The sequence below is a fragment of the Monodon monoceros genome, unplaced genomic scaffold (assembly GCF_005190385.1).
Source record: "Monodon monoceros isolate NGI ecotype Baffin Bay Population unplaced genomic scaffold, NGI_Narwhal_1 Super_Scaffold_4, whole genome shotgun sequence".
NCBI lineage: Eukaryota > Metazoa > Chordata > Mammalia > Artiodactyla > Monodontidae > Monodon > Monodon monoceros.
This window is the reverse complement of record NW_021703781.1, coordinates 56,729,113-56,750,412: the sequence shown is the minus strand read 5'-3', so window position 1 is coordinate 56,750,412 and position 21,300 is coordinate 56,729,113. Positions and strand designations below refer to the sequence as shown.

The following is a 21,300-nucleotide window of genomic DNA, read 5'->3' as shown; positions in this document are numbered from 1 at the left end:
TATGATTGGGTAGATATTGAACTCTAGAACCAAGAAAGCACTGTTTAGAATCAAGGTCACACAGATGAATCGGGCTTAAAAGATACCATCTGCCCTTTCCTCACTTTGTAGTAATAAGTTAGGGTCTATAGCTGAACCCACTCAGAAATCTGAGAATTTCTCCATTTTGAACAGCTTTGTTAAAAGAGGGGTCTGTCCTGTAAAATTCATTCCAATGTTTTACAAGACCTCTTGTATTCCCATACCTCTAATGAAAAAATTTCTTGGGTCATGCCAATTTCCCCCCTTTTTTTTTTTTTTTTTTTTTTTGGCTGTGCCATGTGGCACGTGGGATCTTAGTTCCCCAACCAGGGGTGGAACCCACGCCCCCTGCATTGGAAGAGCGGAGTCTTAACCACTGGACCGCCAGGGAAGTCCCTCCCCTCTTATTCTTTTTGCACTGAGCTCTGAGCGACTAGTTGAGATTTTCTTATTAAAATTCTTCATTGCTTAAAGGCTGTTATTTAAAAACTGAACTATCAGCTCCCGATGACAAGGACCATGGCTTATATATGACTTACACTTTCTGTGCCCCTGACAAAGTCTTCAGGTACAACTGGTCTTCAATATATTTACTCACTCTTGAACCTTCCCTTAATGCTCTTAATTTCTAATGATATAACCATCCTTGAAATATTCCTCAATCTTCTTCTTTAACTATGGAAACTAGAACTAAATTTAATACTTTCCTAAAAGTTTAACCAGGGCAGCTTATAAAGGAAAAGAAAACCTACCATTTTTACATCTCCTAGCTTGTCTTTTAAAAATTATCAAACTTGGGCTTCCCTGGTGGCGCAGTGGTTGAGAGTCCGCCTGCCGATGCAGGGGACGCGGGTTCGTGCCCTGGTCCGGGAAGATCCCACGTGCCGCGGAGCGGCTAGGCCCGTGAGCCATGGCCGCTGAGCCTGCGCGTCCGGAGCCTGTGCTCTGCGGCGGGAGAGGCCACAAAGGTGAGAGGCCCGCGTACTGCAAAAAAAAAAAAATTATCAAACTCTTTTCCTGATCCGGTTAAGATTTACTGCAGATGGTCATTATTTTGTCACACATTAGGGTAAACTGAGGTCAAAAAATGATTACCTGTTTGTTTTCTTCATTCAACTGCACATTAAAAAGAAGAAAAAAAATTGTTTGATTTAAAAGACCAATTACCTCAAGAGCACTCCTACCAAATTTGATTTGGCAATCTTTTGGCATGATTAGCATGAGTTCAGTAGGAGCCCTGTTTAATGAAAAAACATGGTGAAAAGTCCAAAAGGTGCTATGCAGGTCAGAAGGAAGATGTTCTCCCTGAGGCCCTTGGCCAACTGTTATTTCTGAAGCCTTTCTTGCCCATCAGCCAAGCTTTCAGACTGCTTCTCAGTTCCATTTCTTGCCACTAGGTGGCACCAGACTCAGTTAAGAGGAAAAACTGCTTAACTAGTCTTTAGATGATTTTGCTGTGAACCTTTAATTAATAATTTGTAAAAATAATTCATTAATTTTTATCTAAAATACGGTGGACTTTTGCCTTTTATTCTTTCTTGTGGTATGGGCTGTGGGGAAGAGCAGGTTAAGACGTGTAACTCATTCTTGCACCTCCTGCCCACTGCCTTCTGGTCAGCTGTTGTTTTAGCAGCACTTCTCTGTGGCTCAGCAGCCACTGGCAGCTTCAGGGGGACTTCTGGACTTCGCACTGTCAGAGCCTTCTGCAAGCTTGAATGGATCTTTGATTATATCCTGTCAAAAGACAAACCAAAATGAAACGACAAGTTAAAGGTGTTTCAACAGACCCAAACACGAACATTTCAGTTGGACTTAGGTTGATTTACCTAGAAGGAGGATAAAATTTTACAATTCTGTGAGGTCCTGGGAGTAGCATCAGTCACTAACTTATAAAGGTAGCTGTCTTTTCCTGAAGTTTCTAATCAAGTTATCACTACTTTCAAGGTAAACTTCATTTACAGCTTTGGAAAGGTGTTCCCTTTGGGGCCAAGAGAGTTGATTCTGCTTTGTTTCGTTTTGTGGGATTCCCATTTGTTTGTGCCTTTTACCTTTTTGGAACTGAGCTACTGAAATGCTGAAACTTCTCCCCTTCTCTTACTCTAATCTCTAGAAATGTGTGCAAGAGAAGGAGGTAAGACCCAGATACCAGGACCCTCATTAGCAGTTGCTGATGTTCAGATGTTGAGATTGCCAACCAAAACCAGCAAGATTTCAGGGCAGAGTAAGTGGAATTTTCAAAAGATAAGACGGCACTCTTTATTTTTCCTCCTTTCATCTTCAAATGAGATACCTCCACCAGCAGTGCCAAGGGGGTCAGAGAAAAACCAGGCAAAAAGGTTGGAAGTCAAGAATATGAACAAGCCACCTTAAATAATGAAGGTGAATTCATTAAACATGAATTTACACTCATTATTTATTGGTGGTCACTGCAAATAGAAGGGTGTACAAGTGATATCAATATCACTTCCAAATGCATGCTTTCAGCCCCAAAAGCTCTCAAGACCTGAAAGAAATAAAAGGTGGGACACCTTGACAAGCAGTCCTTTCCAGCACCAACATCTTGTGCTTCTATGAACAGTATAGATACGGAGAGGTAGTGCAGCATACTGGTTAAGAATGTCAGCTCTAGAATCAGATGTGGGTTCAGATTCACTGCTTTCTAGCTGCGTGACCTTGGATTAGCAAATTAATCTCTCTGAGCCTGTTTCTTCATCTGTAAAATGAAGATAAGGGGTATTGTGAAGAGTAAATGATGTGGTGCCTTCAACATATTAACTGTTCGATAAAGGCTAGGTCCTCTAAACTATTACTACTGTTGTCATGTGATTACTACCACGACTGTTAACTGGAGCAAGACAGTACATAGCACACCTCCTATTTGCATCATTTCAGATGCTGCAGTGTTTTAATAACATAATTCTTTTAAATAGCAAAATACATTTTCCTTCTCAGGATTAAAAAAGGAGGAGGAGGAGAAGAAAAAAAGAAGGGCTCTCAAAAACAGTCATTATCGAGTCAACCCTCAGTAAAAAGCAGTACTTTCATTCCTCTATTGCAGTAACTGATAGTAAAACAGAAATACAAGCAATTCCCTACATGCCGCCTGCTTACGGTACTCAGGAATCTATCATTAAGGTCCTCCATAAAAAAGATAAGAATGTCCTCCCCCGAGAGCACAAGGTTATATTTCTAGGACACACAGTTGTTTCATTCTCTAAATCTTCCTTCAGTGTCAATTATTCCCATTTCAGAAACGTGGAGCTGATGGCAAGACAATGGCACAACCATAGGCTGAAAGAAATAAGCTAGGACAGATGGGAGATTGTTATGATAAACCAGTTCAAACACGTAGAATGTTGCATTCCAGCCTGAGGTCAAGAACCCTCCTGCACGTGAGGTGCTGCTAGCTAGGAGAGCTATGCTAGTAGAAAATCATCTCCCGCAGACGCAAACTCATTTAACTGCAGTTTCCCAGCCGGAGTGCAGTGGAAGTGCTTTGGCTGGGGAAAAGACTCCCTTTACGTGTAACTAATTTTCTGACAGCTTTCAGAGCCAGGATTCAGGAAACCAGGTACAGGAGAATTAGAATGATGAAAATATTTCAAGATAAACATTGATCCTGACCAGCAAGATTTTGTTATCAGTGAAATACCAAGAATTTCAAAAGACCAATAACACATTCATGAAATGTAATGGACTGAAAAGTCAGAATTCAAGTTTTTTCTACTTTCCCCCCAAAAGTTACCTCCTTAGAAACACAGAAGAGTTGACAATAGCAGAGTGCTCAAGAACTGAATAAAGCAAAGAAAGAAAATCACTCTTTACCTCTAGAGGTGGCTTCTACACTTAGCTTAGACTTGATTCATGCTGGTAATAGTGGCCAAACAAGAACATACCAGGTTTTTTTGGCCCCAGGATTCTTGTCTCCAACTGAACTTCCTCAACCACAAATTTACCATTTTGGAGAGTGATCTGGCTTGCAGGATCTCAGTTCCCCAACCAGGGATTGAACGTGGGCCATGGCAGTGAAAGCCTGGAATCCTAACCACTAGGCCTCTAGGGAATTCCCAATAAGCTTTACTCTTAAAGTGAGAGAGTGGCATGGACATATTCACACTACCAAACGTAAAACAGATAGCTAGTGGGAAGCAGCCGCATAGCACAGGGAGATCAGCTCCGTGCTTTGTGACCACCTAGAGGGGTGGGATGGGGGGGTGGGAGGGAGGGAGACGCAAGAGGGAAGAGATGTGGGGATATATGTATATGTATAACTGATTCACTTTGTTATAAAGCAGAAACTAACACACCATTGTAAAGCAATTATACTCCAATAAAGATGTTAAAAAAAAAAAAAAAAGACTACTTGGGAATTCCCTGGAGGTCCACTGGTTAGGACTCGGCACTTTCACTGCCAGGGCCCCGGCTTCAGTCCCTGGTTGGGGAACTTAAGATCCCACAAGCTGCCCAGTGTGGCCAAAAAAAAAAAAAAAAAGACTGCTTGTGAGGTAACAAAAGGGGAGGGAGGAAAAGGCACAAGAGTTACTTGTGTATCAATGTGTGCCCCATGTATCCAAAATTTCTATGAAATATAAACAACAGAAAGTAAAATTCATGGAGAAAAGATTACAGAAATTCTGAGCTCAGGAGAAAGGGTTTATGAGAGAATGATAAAAGCATCCTGCAAAGATGGTCAGAACTCAAATACGTAGAACACGGTTCCAAGAGACCGAGAATATTAACAAATACAAGTCCATAACCATAACCACCTCTATTTCTTAAGTATGTATTATTTGCCAGGCATTGGCCAACATTTACATGTATCATTCCATTTGATTCTCACAACCTGAGGAAAAAAGGGATTATTACCTCCCCATTACACATGAGGAAACTGAGGGTTTAGGGAGGTTAGGTAAGGTATCCGAGATCACACATAATTGGCAGAGCCAAGATCTGAACCTAGTCTATCTGACTCCAAGACCTGTGTACTTAAACCCCATGCTGTGCCACCACCCTGCCCCAGCAAGATCAGTAACTTATTTCCCTGGGCTTCCAACATCCAGTGCCTTGAGGTGCATCACTGTAATGACTTTGGTGAATGTTAGAAGTTCTGTCAGAGGAGCTTCCCTGGTGGTGCAGTGGTTAAGAATCCACTTGCCAATGCAGGGGACACGGATTCAAGCCCTGGTCCAGGAAGACCCCACATGCCACGGAGCAACTAAGCCCGTGTGCCACAACTACTGAGCCTGCGCTCTAGAGCCTGCAAGCCACAACTACTGAAGCCCACGTGCCTAGAGCCCACACTCCGCAACAAGAGAAGCCACCGCAATGAGAAGCCCGCGCACCGCAATGAAGAGTAGCCCCCACTCACCGCAACTAGAGAAAGCACGGGTGCAGCAACGAAGACCCAACAGAACCAAAAATAAATAAAAAAAATTTTTTAAAAAAGGAAGTTCTATCAGACAAAAGAGACTTGAAATCCATCACTAAGCCCGTTCTAAATAATAAAATACTATAAAATAATGAACGGATTAATAAAATAATTATGATAGCATGAATGGGGAAAAGGTAAAAATAAATAAGAGGAAGAGAGATGCTAATATCTGTTAAAACTACCTATCTGCCTTCCTCACAGGGAAGTTGTGAGAGATGACCTGAGATAAATTGTGATAAAATGCTTTAAAAAATGCTACACCAGGGCTTCCCTGGTGGCGCAGTGGTTGAGAGTCCGCCTGCCAATGCAGGGGACATGGGTTCGTGCCCCAGTCTGGGAAGATCCCACATGCCGCGGAGCGGCTAGGCCCGTGAGCCATGGCCACTGAGCCTGCGCGTCCGGAGCCTGTGCTCCGCAACAGGAGAGGCCACAACAGTGAGAGGCCCGCGTACCGCCAAAACAAAAAAAATTGCTACACCAGTATTTCAGTTACTAGAATAATTCTAAATAGGAATCTAAGACATTTTAGAAAATATTCATTTTTGAATATGCTGGAATACTGGCTCAAATATACATTTAAGAAATTAGATATGATAGAAATTATCATTCCAAAACAGCAGAGAAATGAATTAATAAATAGGAAAAATTGACTAGCTAATATTCAGAAAAATAGCGACACTCTACCTGAATATTTATGTTAAAATAAATTCCAAGGACTTCCCTGGTGGTCCAGTGGTAAAGAATCCACCTTCCAATGCAGGGGATACAGGTTCGATCCCTGGTCAGGGAACTAAGATTCCACATGCCGTGGGGCAACTAAGCCCACGTACCTCAACTAGAGAGCCTGCGTGCTGCAAACTACAGAGCCCATGTGCTCTCGAGCCTGTGCGCCACAACAAGAGAGAGAAAACCCACACGTCACAACTAGAGAGAAAAAACCCAAACGCCACAACTACAGAGGAGCCAGCACGCCATAACGAGGAGCCCAGGTGCTGCAAGGAATATCCTGCATGCTGCAACTAAGACCTGAGACAGCCAAAAATAAAAAGTAAATGAATAAATTAATTTAAAAAAAGGAAAGGAAAAGAGGAATTTAGCATTAAAAAAAAATAAATTCCAGATGGAGTAAAAATTTAAATGTGAAAAACAAACCATGGAAGTACTAAAAGAATCTTCATGACCTTGGATTAAGTAATAGATTCTTAGCGATGATACCCAAAGCACGAGCAAAGAAAAACTAACTGGACTTCATCGAAATAAAACCTTTTATGTATCAAAAGACACTATCAAGAGAATAAAAAGATAACACACAGAATGGGAGACGTTTTTGCAAATCATGTACGTGATAAGGGTCTAGTATCCAGAATATATAAAGAACTCTTACAACTCTGCAATAAAAAGACAAACTACCCAATTTAAAAACAGGCAAAGGACAAGACAGTTCTTCAGAGAAAATATACAAATGGTCAAGAAATTATACAGTCAACAAGCACATGAGAAGATACTTAACATCATTTGTCATTAGGGAAATGCAAATCAAAACCACAGTGAGGTACCACTTCACACTAAGATGGCTACAATCAGAACAGAAAATAACAAGTGTTGGCAAGGATGTAGAGAAACTGGAACCCTTGTACACTGCTGGTAGGAATGTAAAATGGTGCAGCCACTGTAGAACACTGTTTGGTGGCTTTCCAAAAAGTTAAATGGAGAATTACCATATGACCCAACAATTCCACTCCTAGATATAGACCCAAAAGAATTGAAAATAACTACTCAAACAAGTACATGAAACACATACACAGGCATGTTCACAGCAACACTACTCACAATAGCCAAAAAGTGGAAACAACCTAAATGTCTATCAACTGATGAATGGATAAAAAAAAAAAAATGAGGTCTATCCTCATTTTTAGTCCCTAATACAAGGGACTGCTGTTCAGCCATAAAAAGGAATGAAATACCGCTATATGGATAAACCTTTAAAACATTATATTAAGTAAAAGAAGCCAGACAAAAAAGGCCACGTAGTGTATGATTCCACTTACATGAAATGTCCAGAATAAGCAAATCCAAAGACAGAAAGCAGATTAGTTATTGCCAGGGGTGGGAGAGGGGGAGATTGGGGAATTACGGCTTAATGGGCATGGGATTTCTTTTGCAGGTGATGAAAGTTTTCTGGCACTAGATAGTGGTAATAGTTGCACAACCTTATAAATATACTAAAAGCTGCTAAATGTTAAAATGGTTAAAATAATGAATTTTATGTTGCATGAATTTTATCTCATTTTTAAAAAGTACTAAAAGAAAACATAAGTAAATTTATAATGTTCACATAGAGCATTGTGAACGTCCTATAATAATTCCTTTAACCATTTTCTATTAGAGTGATATTCATTTTTGATCGCTCTATAGGAGACTATTATATCTTGCAAATATTTTCTCTCATTTATCTTTTCATTTGCTTTTTTTTCCTGAATAGATGTTTTTAATTTCTATGTAGTCGTTTCCTTTATGGTTTATTTCTCCTTTCTTTTCTTTTAATTTATTAAAAGAAAAAAAAGTGAGCGGGGGCTACTCTTCTTTGCGGTGCTCAGGCTTTTCATTGCGGTGGCTTCTCTTGCTGCGGAGCATGGGCTCTAGGCGCACGGGCTTCAGTAGTTGTGGCTCGCGGGCTCTAGAGCACAGGCTCAGTAGTTGTGGCGCACAGGCTTAGCTGCTCGGCAGCATGTGGGATCTCCCCGGACCAGGGCTCGAACCCGTGTCCCCTGCATTGGCAGGCGTATTCTTAACCACTGTGCCACCAGGGAAGTCCAGGAAAATGAAGTTATGAAGGTAAATCATTTTATAGGTACAAAAATGCTAGAAATAAGTTATGGTGGCCAACTAAAAGAACAATGCTTTGTTTTTTGCTTTAGCAGTCTGTGGTGACCATAACGATTTTTTAAATGGTTCTCTGTTTGAGGTTAGGGAATTGAAAGCCGAGCAAACCTTTGCTTCAAGAGCAGTATAGCCTCCACATGTCGGCAACTTCTCTCCAATTGGCCTGATCAGAAAATCTTGGGCAAATCGTGAATTCTTCAGGATAGCTGCTGTTTCTTCGTCCACTTCAACAGTTTCATCTTTCTGAAGGGTAGCATGAAAAACACATTCTTAGAGATGCCTCTTTTGTCTCAATAGAAGAAAAACACCCTGAAGTTCTACTAATGAGCAATATCTCAAGATAAAGAGACTACACCTTTTGACATAAGTATTTTCTCATGTTCAGACCCTGCTGCTAGCTTCATGCTTATTTCCACATGGAACTGACCAGTGTCGTTATCAGTTTTCCTTTGGTGACAGTGCAAAGAAAAGGGCACTCGTGGCTCCGGTGTCTAGTCTCTGCTCAGAGGCAAATGTAGAAAACCACTGCTCTCTGAGTTTCACCTTATTCATTGCTAAAATGAGGGCTTTGGACTAGTGGCTTTTAAAGTGTATTTCCTTGAGTCCCAGGGTGCCTGGGAGGGGTGTAAAGGGTCTACGCCTTGGGAACCAGGAGCGAACACAGGAGATTCTGAGCTGTCCAATCCCTGCTCCTATCAGATAAACTCTGCTTGTATCCCTTCAGATACTGGGGTTATATAAAGCAATGAAGGACACATAGTAAGTATTGGTCTTTTAACTAAAATTGTGCTGAAAGAAATAATTCTGGGGGGGTTAGAGAGTGGGCGAAATGGCTAAAGTGGATCAAAAGATACAAACTCTCAGTTATAAAATAAATAACGCATGAGGATATAATGTACAGCATAGTGACTTTAGTTAATAATAGTGTATTATATATTTGAAAGTTGCTGAGAAAGTAAACCTTAAAAGTTCTCATCACAAGAAAAAATTTGTAAATATGTATGGTAATGGACATTAACTAGACTTACTGTGGTGATCATTTTACAATACATACAAGTATTAAATCATTATGTTGTATACCTGAAACTAATATAATGTCACATGTCAATTATATCTCAATAAAAAATAATTCTGCTATTAGAAATGTTTTGAAACCCAGTAGACCAGAGTAACGATTTCAAAGGCCCTTCCCACTCTGATCCTGTGAACCTAATGAAGCAGGCAAGTGGCAGTGTATCAGTGAAAAAGCATTAATGGCTCTGCTGTACCAGGGCGTATTTTAGAAATTTGAAAATGCTATCTAGACAAAAAAATCAGATGAAGGAAACAGTAAAGTTCTTCCACCTTTGGAGCAAATAATGACTGCATCTTCTATTTACTGAGTTCCCAGTACCAATGTTTTGCTATATTATTGCTAATCTTTATAGAAATTCTGCCATGTAGGTGTTATTATCCCTACTTTTACAGTGGAGCAAATTGTATCTCAAACAATTTTGGTGGCACATTCAAGTTTACCTGAGTAATAAATAAATAACAGAGCCAGAATTTGAAACCAGGTATCTAATTCCAAAGCCTGTACGTCTCTGTTTTGAGAAAACAAAACCTACTCTAAAAAGAGTAGTGGAAATGTCAATGTCATCATTAAACACTAACAATCCTTAATTCCACAATACAATTAAACAACTGAAATACTGTTATGCAGTCCTCTCCTATTTTTCCATCCTTTCCCTATAATTCCATTAATCTGATGTCTGAATGACGTTTCTCATAGAAAAGTTTTTTAGATGTCACAATGGTATTTGGTTATGTAGGAGAATATTTTACTCTTAGGAGATGCATGCTGAACTCTTTAAAGGTAAAATGTCATGATATCTGCAACTTACTTTTCAATGGTTCAGCAAATATGTATATACGTATATGTATATGTGTGTGTATATATATAGACAAACGCACATACACCAAGACCAGAAAAGTGAGAAGCAATGGAAGGTTAAGAAAAGGTTCCTGGAGCAAAGGGAAGAATAGGAAGAATGCTGCAAGTCACGGAAATCTTTATTTACCTTAAATGTGAAATTTGCATCAAATATTAGTTCTTTTTCGTGTCCTGTGATTCCTCCATTGTAAATAACTTGGCATCTTTTGGTTGGTCCTGTCTTAGGGAGTTTGAAAAGGCGAAATGTAGCAGAAACAAAACGGCAGTCACCTAAAAACAGAATATACTCATGGTTCATCTCCAGCACTCCAACGGCTATTGGTTTGCTCAGCAGATGAAGGCTTAATATTATAAAGACGATTTCTTCTTTGCGTGCCATCAATTATCTTTATGGGCCCATCACTCTATTTACTGAGTAACTTCAAAGTGCTTTATTAAATGCCAAACTTTGGGAGATTGCCATTAAACAGGAGACAAGATGGAGATTTCCAGACGACAAAAGTCTCCTTCAATGAGACTCACTCAGGAGACACTTGATAATCACCAAATTTGAACCATTCAGGGTGCAGTTATAACAGTCCCTACTGCTGTTTCTTACCGATCATGTTTTCTAGTTCCTTGTTTTGAACTGTAATAAAATTGGCAGTGACCAAACGTGGAGGGCAGAACCCAATTTTTTGGGCAAGGATAGCAAGGTCCTTCCAGTACAAAGCACCACCCAGGCACTCACCTAAAAACAAGAAAAATCACAGATCAACCAATACAACTAGGTATTAAGGGAATTATTCTACTGTATAATTGATTAGGCTATGGTATTACTTAAAGCATAGGTTCTAGAAAAATAGAAGAAGGACCTGAGTGTCCCCCAAGGTATAGAAAGTCATGGTTGAAACCAGATATGCTAGCTAATGGTCTCTGGGAACCATTGTTCAGGACAGTCACTAATATATTGGTTCTATCAATCATAATATTCATGTATGTATTAGGTCACATTCTGAAAAGCACTCTATGTAAAAAAACATACAAGAAAAATTCCAAAACTGCCTCTTAGTTCCAGATTAATCTCATAATGATCTGCTACTAGAACAGTAATTACTATTAATGTTCATAAGGCATTTTACAGTTTTTAAATTTATTACATCAACAAATTAGAAATAATCTAAATCATCACCAATAGAGAAATGGTCAAATAAATTATGGTGCAGCTGTACAATACAGTTGTATAATACAAACATTTAAAAACTTTTTTTAAAGTTTTAGGCTTAGGAAATATGCTAAATAAAATTAGAATACTAAATTCTATATGCAGCATGCTCCCAATATTATTATACACACCCACAGGAAAAAAAAAACCCTAAAAGTGTGTATACTAAGCTATTAAAAGAGGTTATTACTGGGTTATGTGCTTAGTAGTAACTTTTTTTTTTGTATTTTCCAACTTTTTTTTTTTCTTTTTTGGCTGCGCCACACGGCTGTCGGGATCTTAGTTCCCCGACCAGAAATTGAACCTGGGCCCCCTGCGGAGTCCTAACCACTGGACACCAGGGAATTCCCTATTTTCCAACTTTTTAACAATATCCATTTCTTCTTGTATAATAAGAAAAAAGTTAACATAATTTATTTTAAAAGTTAAGAACTTTTGATTTCATAACCAGACTGACCAAACACATGCATTTACCTCCTCAACGTCCAGAGACTCCATGAAAATGACAGTAAAGGAATCGACAACACAATAATGATGAGAACACGGGGAATTAAGGAGGCATCAACTCTGGAGCAGTTGCCGTCATTTCCACACTAGAGCTTTTAAGAAGTTTTCACATTCATTATCCCATTTAATCTTCATAACAGCCCTCTAAGGCAGATTGAATTATTACCTACATTTTACAGTACAGAACACACGGCTCAAAGAGATTAATTAAATTGTCCAAGGTCATACCAGATTTGAGTGTCAGAGGAGGAACAGAACCTAAGCCTCCTGAACTAATCCCATGTTCCCACATCACAAAGCCTCATCCTGGATATTAGCAGGATGGAACTCTGTACTTGGACGAGTATCTGCCTCAAAACAAAATAAAAAACAAAAACCTACCCCTTAAAACTTTGTGTGTCCTGACTTCTTCTGGCAATTCAAGGCTAGCATAGACGTCACTGAAATATAGCTCCCCACCGTGCTGAAACAGCAGAATTAATCCAAACAAGGTTAAAGATTACATTAGTCCCAGATAGCAAAGGAATGAGGGGCTAAAATCAAGTTTTAAAAAAACCACCGAAGTTCCTGAGCTGTGACCCTTCTTGGACAAATAACTACTAGCTGCCTCCCTAGTTATGCTCATAGCCAACTGCCAAGATCTGTTTTCAGTGCCTCACTCAACAGGTAATAAAATAACTTTCCAAGCTTAACCAATCTGAAGCGAAAGTAACCTCAGGTTGTTACAGAACTAACAGAAGTAAACGGTATTCATAAACTCTTCTCCCTTAAAAATTATATAACTTTTGTAATGTTATTTATTTTTATAATAACACATTATCTTTTTAAAACATTGTCCTTAAAATCTCAGGCATATGAGTGATCAGATTTTAAGATTTTATTCAACTAATTTCAAGAGCACGGACATCTAGATTCTATAGTAATGTCTCTACCTTCTACACATACACCCTGGTGAAAACAGTGAGCTGGTCTATACAATGGCCTACTCATTGAGACATTGTTAAATCGTTTCTACATAGATATTCTTATTTGATCTCTAAAACAGCCCTATAAACCAAGAATCTCATAATCTTCTATCTTCTGTCATGAAGAGATACATCTCATGATACATATAGAGGGTGTGGAGCTCCTGCAAGTTTTCCTTTAAGAGACTAGTTAATGGAAAAGATCCATCTTCCTTAACTTCCCAAAGATCTGGAGCCCTGATGGATACAAAATAAGGATCCCTGAGAAACACTGTCCATGCTAGGAAAGTATATTCAAAATAACCTTAGTAGTCAGTCCAAAGGTCCCCACAGCTCTGCAGATGCTATTCTAGGATTATGTACAGCAGCAAGCGGGAGGAAAAACAGCCAAGAAAGCAAATTTTAACATATTCAATCACAATCGTGACTCTCAGATTTATCACCTTTTGCAACCTAGAGGAAAACAAATTCATATCTAGGGTATTCCTGTCACTCCCACATTTTGCCACTCTTTCTAATGTAATGGAGAAATTGAGAGTTTGAGCTCTCAGCTCAAGGGGACAAGAACAGGACATATCCCATGTGCTCTCACTGATGTTCAAAGACCACTGGTCTCCCTCTTCCCCTCACCTTTAACACTCGATATACCTCCTGCAGCACTTGCTGTTTATCAGGTACAAGGTTAATGACACAATTGGATCTAAAAAAGAAGAGACAGAATGTCAAGCACATCTGCAGACTACTTAGACACCTTCAAATCCTTTGGAGATTACCTAAAGGTGGTTCCCACCATTTTCTCAAAGCTACACTATTCTTCCCACCTCCCTCCTCTCTTCCCCACACTCAACTTTGTCCCAAGATAAGGGAGATGGACAGAGTGTTTGAAATCTCAATAAACTGTTAGCAAGTTTGAGTGTGCAGAAAAAATTTTGAGGCATGCTTCTTATTTGTTTCTGCCCTGATGTTGACTGTGCAACACAATGACCTGGGACCTGATGCCTACTGCACAAGGCATTTCTTATGCCACATGTAAATAGGCTAAGTTCCTCAAAGGCAGCTTTATTAAGGCATGATTTGACAACTCAGAGGAAAAACAGCAAAACAGAATCCTATAATTTGCCATGAAAATAATACTGAAGATAACATATTGTATAAGCAGACTCATTGGTCTTGCTGGTCTTTTGGTCTCATTCGTAAACCACGGTTAAGTTTAAAATACATTCTCGGGACTTCCCTGGTGGTGCAGTGGTTAAGAATCCGCCTGCCAATGCAGGGGACACAGGTTCGATCCCTGGTCTGGGAAGATCCCACATGCCATGGAGCAACTGTGTGCCACAAATACTGAGCCTGTGCTCTAGAGCCTATATGCCACAACTACTGAAGCCCGAGCCCCTAGAGCCCATGCTCTGCAACAACCGAAGCCACCGCAGTGAGAAGCCAACGCACCACAATGAAGAGTAGCCTCTGCTCGACACAACTATAGAAAGCCCGTGCACAGCGACGAACACCCAATGCACCCCCAAAAAAAAAAAAATTAAAATACGTTCTCTCTCAGGCTAGTGTGTTCTGTGGCTGGTGGACTACAAGGGCCCCAGACCATCTCCATCCCTTTATTAAGTTATGCTAAGTTTAGTTTAACCCCCCAAATAAGAATCCATTCAGCAAAAAGTGGTGACATTTGTGTGTTCAATAGGAAATGGGCTATCTTCACAACAGTAAGGACACAGACCTACATAACAATATCATAACTCTCATTCTTGATTCCAGCCTCTCCTAACTTCTCTATGTAGCCATGAATAAAAGTCACATTGGGTGCCTGGAAGCCATATTTTTCCATGTGATATTCAATGTACTTGTTAGCCACTTCTACCTAAAGGAAGAAAAAAAAATAGATTTGATAATCAACATTTTTTAATGCACTAATTTTTTCCTAAAGTTTCCTATTACTAATGGAATGTACTGCCCCCAGAATGTTTTAGGTACATAAACGAGGTTCATCTGGGCATGCAGGATATACTACAGAGTGGGACAACTCAATGGGGCATAAACCCCCTGTTTGATACATGGGTTTTATTTGAATAAACTCTTCACGCAATAAGAAAATCTTTCAGGATAGATGGCAGAAAGAAGGAGAAGATCAAACTCCATTCAGTCATCATGATATTCATAAATCAGATCAAACCTTTGACTCTGTTCTCCCAGAAAAGCCCCTAACTGTCAAGGTTCTCGGTTTCCAGGTCAGGAAGCAGTAATGGCACAAGCGAGCACTGCATTTAGCACCCTTCTTAAATTATCCTTGAAGAGTCACAAGGAAACAACTTTATCTCTAAAAGAATGCTTTTCAGAATTTTTTCCTCCTTGTCCTTGAAATAATTGCCTCACCTGACCTTCTGTCATGTCTATTCCGGTGACATGTCCCTTCTCACCAACCAGCTGACTAAGTGCATAGCAGTCTCGGCCACTTCCACTCCCCAGGTCCAAAATCCAGCAGTTTTCCAGACACTCAGGGATGACCAGACCACAGCCATAATATCTGGGAAATAGAAAATATATACACATTTTTTCCCTCTAGAGACCATAAGATGTGGAACCATTAAATCTTATAAATCCTTCCTCCTTCCCTCCCTCCTTTCCTTCCTTCCATCATCCATTCAATTTCTCTTTAGATGTTTAGTCTCCCTCACTACACCGGAAGCTCCATGAAGGCTGGGACTCTATCTGCTTTGTTTACCATTGAATTGATGGGCACTGTACCAGGTACTAAGACAAATAAACCAACTAAAATATTTGTTAGGCGTTAACTGAGTATCTTATGCAGGTCCAGGACTTCCTAGTTATTGAAGAAGAAAGGTAAGACAAAAATTCTGTCCCTTAAGTGTATTTAACGAGGGAGATAAAACGCAAACACAGAAAACATTTTCCATGATTTATTTACAAACTGAGTGGCACAGGAAGTAAGTGTTATAGTGGTTTGGGAAAGTGGTGCCCAAGGATTAAAGAAGGCTTCACAAAGTAGGTAGGACATCAGTGAAGCGTTGGATAGGTAGGATTTGGAAGGTAGAAAGGGCGGGGGGGGCTTCCCTAGTGGCACAGTGGTTAAGAATCCACCTGCCAATGCAGGGGACATGGGTTCAAGCCCTGGTCTGGGAAGATCCCACATGCCGCGGAGCAACTGAGCCCGCGTGCCACAACTACTGAAGCTCGCACACCTAGAGCCCATGCTCCGCAACAAGAGAAGCCACCGCAGTGAGAAACCCTCGCACCGCAACGAAGAGTAGCCCCCGCTGGCCACAACTAGAGAAAGCCCTCGCGTAGGGATGAAGACCCAATGCAGTCAAAAATAAGTAAATAAATTATTTTTTAAAAAAGGAAGAAAGAAAGCAGGGGGAAGGCATTCCAGATTGATAACTTCATGCCGGGCAGGCAGAAATCATCTTGGCAGTGTTGATGGCAGGAGGAAGGGAAAGGTCTGGCTACAGTAGTATAGTGCATCAGAGGGAGCCAAGGTTGGTTAGGAAGGGAGGGCCAACCTGGACAGGCTTGAATGTCAGGTCCAAGGAGTGTGAATGTATCCTGTGAGTAAAGGGGCATATGTGTGGGTCACTGGAAGTTCTTCAACAGAGCAGTAAGACGATCGATCAGTGCTGTGCTTTACCAGTTTTATAATAGATAAGGCAAGCCCCATGGATTGGAGGAGATGGGTTAATTCCCTAGCGACCTGGCATCACTATATTTTGAGAAAGATGCTGTCTGGGGTCTGCGTGGAGGCAGCACAGGGCACTTTACCTCAAGGATACTTCCTCATTTACATTCTGCAGGGCTTCCCGGATATGCTTAGGGACTGGCCTGGCCGCAGTGACACACGCATTGGTCTGGAGGTCTGCTGATTTCTTCAGCACCTGCCCGTAGTAGGTCTGACCCAGGGGCCAAGGGTGGGGTGAGGGGTGAGAAAAGAAGAGTTGGAGCTGGTGTCCTCAGGGTGGAGGCGCCCATACGCCCCACCAACCCCCCTCCAGCCCCCTCAGGCCTGGCCAGCCTTTGCTCGCTACAAAGCTCTAAGCCCGGACTTGGCCCTGCCCCACCCCAGGGATCCTGGCGGGCCAGGTCGGGCTTCCAAAGGCCTAAAGTTCCCACTCAGCTGAGGCTCCACCGCAGCCATAGGCCCTACTGCGAACACCTGCACGTCCTTCCGGATCTCAGCGTCGCGGGTGGTGGCCACTGCCAAGAGGGAGAAAAGGCAGCTTAAAGGCGAGGGCGCTGAGCCCGCATGGGGGAAGGGAGCCCCGGGACTGAAGGGTGGTCTAGGGGCGGGCGGCAGGCGGGAGCGCAGGGGGTGGTGATGGTGGGCGGTGGGGGGAGCAGGGTTAGGGGCAGAGAGCCTGCCCTGGGGGCGGGCGGGGAGGCGAGGGCCCACACTCACTGTCTCCTCGGCCTCCGGACTTTGGAACTTGGGTCCCCAGCAGCCGCCTCTCGAGGCCCAGCGCTCCGGAGGCCCAGCGCTCCCGAGGCCCCGCCCCCGGGCAGGAACCCACCTGCGCAGTCCGACCAGGAGTCCTCCCTCGCGCTCCGGCCCTAGTGTGCCCAAAGTCAGCTTGGCTGTCTTTGGTCTTTCCAACCAGGAAGAGGCTCTTACTATTAAGGATCTTCCTTTATTGCTCCACTGTGCTTTTTCATTTTATAATGCTCGTATGAACACCCACGTATATACTGATTTTTGCCCCCTTTGGGAATGAAATCACCTTTTCTCAGTCTACTTTTTAAAGTCAAGTGTATTGAGAGAGAATTTACATTCAGTAAAATTCACCTTTCTTTATAAAGTGTACAGTTCTATGAATTCTAACAAGGTATATACATCACCGCAATCAAGACTCTCACCCAAAATGTTTCTTCCTGCCCCTTTGCATAGTAAATCTCCCCACCCCAGCTTCTAAACAACCATAGATCTGTTCTCCCTCCTTTCCCAGAATGTCATAGTGATGGAATCATATCAATGATTCCATATCAATCAATCTCAGTCTATTTTGGATTGTATTTAGGAAAGCAACTTTGCTAAGTTCATTTTTAACCTCTAGTATTTTTTTGGTCAATTCACTTGTTTTCTAAGTATTGTCATTTCATCTTGCAGAAAAAAAATTTTAATTTAATTAATTTCTACACTCCTACACTGGTATACCTTATTTCCTTTTGTGGTTATAACAAGAATTTCTATTCATTAGGATAGTAAGGCGATATGGGGTTCCAACTGAAAGGATATCTGAATGGAAGATTTACTAAAGTATACTCATTTTTCAGACTCATCTGACGATAATAATCTTCCCAGATGTCAATTAGTTGTTGTTAAATGTTAAGAGGAAGGTGTTATATTTTTAACAAATTAAACCCATGGAAATGATCCTTTCTGGAATATTTTATAGGTTAGAATATCTCTATTAAGTGTGTAAAAATAAGTTTTTATAGATATCTGGTTTTTGGCAATTGTTTAATGGTGAAAACACTCCAAGATATTAGTTTTCAAAACACTCTCTCCATAAAATTAGTTCCTTTAGAAAAGTTGTCACTTTCTCACTCATTGTTAAAATGGTAACTTTATCTTGAAAGGACAGATTAGTGGGAGGTTAAGGAAAGGGCTCTATCATTTTCCACTTGTTCACTTGTGCTTGTTTTATTGTATTATCTTCAATTTGTGGTTATTCACAAGAATCATTTGATAAGCCTTAAATCCACTTAACCACACACAGATAAACTGCAATAAAACAAACCACCATCAACTTACATTTAGTTATTCCCAGTTTTCCCTCAAGTATCTAGTGTGCAGGGCTGATTTTGGACCAGACTGCTTGTGACCATCATTCATTCTGATTGGTCAGTGCTTCAGCCACAGAATTTTTTGTTTTTAATATCACCCCTGCTAAATGATAGGTATGCTATGTAGGCCAAGTCAGATATCTCATATCAAGCCATATTTTAAATATTAGCAAAAAGCTAATTTTCTCTTTTTAAGATAAAAAATAAATATACACAGATATTTTCTTCCCTTACCTCAAAGGATGGCCTTGTGCATACCTCCACACATCCCACCTTGGAAGCTACTGGTCTGACAATTCCAGGATGGTCCAGAAAGGCAGATTTTTGGTTCAGTACACAAAACCATCTTTCAAGTAGAGCTTTCCAAAATGGCCACCACCACTAAGTAAAGGATTCTCCAAACATTAGAAGTATTCAAGCAGAAGCTAGATGACCAACTGGTTACTTACCGGAGATGAAGCAGCAGGGGTAAATGGATTGGATTCAATTACTTCCTTTTCTTTTTTATGATGCTAAATACTAGAAATGACAGGAAGCACCCTTGTTTCTATTTATAAGAAAAGTAACAGATAATAGCAAGCTAGACTAGTAGTCAGAAGACCTACCATCAAGTTCAGTGACCTTGGGTAAGTCATTTAATCTCCCTGGCTATGTTTTTCATCTATAAAACATGAGGCTAGAATTTAATCACTTGTGAGGCCCCATACAGCTCTAATATTCTGGGGTTCTATTATTCTTTCTTCTAAAACATACTTTTAGAGAGATTTTTTTTTTAAGTTTAATTAGAAATAGACATTGAACTTTTTCAGATGCTTTTTTGGTGTATATTACAGTGATGTATGATTTTATTGTTTTTTATTAATGTAATGTGTTCTGCATCTGTTATATGAACTTTGTAACTCTAGAATTATTTTAGCAGTTCTTCCAAATATTTCTCTATTCAATTTTCTGAGATTTTATTAGGATTTTTGCATCTATGTTCATAAATAAGAATCTCCTAAATGTCTTTATATTATCTTGCTTTTTATTTTTTTTAATGAAAATTACATTTACTTCAGCAAAGGAACTGGGTATCTTGCTATCATTTTCTATACTTTGGGAGTATATGGAAATGATTTGTTATTTGATACTTTGGAAAAGTCTCAGGACAGCCATCACAAGCAGATGACATTTTAATTGGTTATTTCTGACAATTTATGGATTATTTCTCATAACCAGTCTGGACATATTCTCTTTTAAATGTCAGTTTCATCATATTATATCATTATAAGGAGCCAGATATTTTGATACTAGTAATTAAATTTTTAGCATCAAGCTGACAGATCTCTCTTTTCAAATCTAATTGATTTATTTTATATATCTCCTATTCAATTATAAATGTACTAATTTGTACTTTTACGATTGAGCTGACATTTTACGAATTTAATCTGTAAGAACCAATTAATGGTTTCATATATTTTTCTAATTTTTGTCATTCATGCTTGGTTTTCTTATTCCACTTTGATTTCTTTTGTTCTTTTTCTAAATTCTAACCACAAACTCCTTAAAAAAAAAAAAAGAAAACATTTACTTACGCCTTATCCCTAATACAGATATTTAAAGCATGATTTTTTTCTTTATAGTACTGCTTGGGTATCATCACATAAATTTGCTTGCATAGATTTGAATTTTCATTATTTTGAAATTATCCTCCAACATATCCTCTACAACACAGATGTTATTTTAGAGAAGTATCTTTTGTCTCCATATTAACCTATTTCTATAAGAAACAAACTATCAAAGTATGTATACATTTCTGCCTGCTCTCACATTTCTGTCTACTTTTCTTTCATGTATTTTGGCATTATGTTCTTTAAAATGACTAAATCAGTACTACTAGGTTTTCATTATTTAATGTAAATTTCATCTTTATTTACCATTCAAATTTTGATTGTGAAATTTATTTTATCAGATATAACATAAGCAGTCACTGCTTCTTTAATATTTGTTCCAGCATGAGGAAGAAAACATAGACCATAGTTTAATTGTTTTTCATCTTAAATATTTCTTTGCTTTGTGTATACTTGGATGGTTAAACTTTGTTTTGTTTTCTAAACTGGTGACTTTTTAAAAAAATCAGTCCTTGGATTTTCTAAGTAGATAATCCTACTGTATGATAACAATTTTGTCTCTTCCTTGCTAATAGTTACATTTAATTTTAATTTCTGCACCAGGTGTGGCTTCCAGCAAAATGTTGAATAGAATCTGTGATAGTAACATCAAATGTTTTACTACTAATATGACAATTGCTGTAAGTTTGCAAGCCTTCTTTTTAAGGTAAATTGAGCCTGTTTATATTTAATAATTGTAATAAACATTTATAGAATGAATGTATAAGTGAATTCCTTCATACTGTTTTTTTACTTTAAGTTAATGTATATATATATAAAATGAGGAACAAGTGTAATCTGATATGATTAGTCAACTTGATGATATAGAATATGAATTAAATTGGACTCATATCTGCTTTTTTTCTTTCGGTAAAAACACCATTTTCTTATGTCAGCTTTCT

At 39.6% G+C, this 21,300-nt stretch overlaps 1 protein-coding gene across 1 annotated transcript; it reads right to left on the bottom strand.

Moving 5' to 3' along the window:
- Positions 1–1,467: 1,467 nt before the first annotated feature.
- Positions 1,468–17,568, bottom strand: AS3MT (arsenite methyltransferase). Its single transcript, XM_029201011.1, has 11 exons — positions 17,365–17,568; positions 17,122–17,162; positions 16,731–16,858; positions 15,327–15,477; positions 14,678–14,814; positions 13,575–13,644; positions 12,361–12,442; positions 10,867–10,998; positions 10,396–10,538; positions 8,444–8,578; positions 1,468–1,755 (listed from the first exon to the last, which is right to left on the bottom strand). Coding segments are annotated over exons 1-11 (1,107 nt in total). The 5' UTR covers positions 17,366–17,568; the 3' UTR covers positions 1,468–1,668.
- Between the last annotated feature and the right edge of the window lie 3,732 nt (positions 17,569–21,300).

Coding starts and splice junctions, on each gene's coding strand:
- AS3MT (XM_029201011.1), bottom strand. Junction 8,579..10,395: donor ATGCAAATTTCACATTTAAG/GTAAATAAAGAT, acceptor GCTACCCTTCAG/AAAGATGAAACTGTTGAAGT. Junction 1,756..8,443: donor ATACTGCTCTTGAAGCAAAG/GTTTGCTCGGCT, acceptor GTCTTTTGACAG/GATATAATCAAAGATCCATT.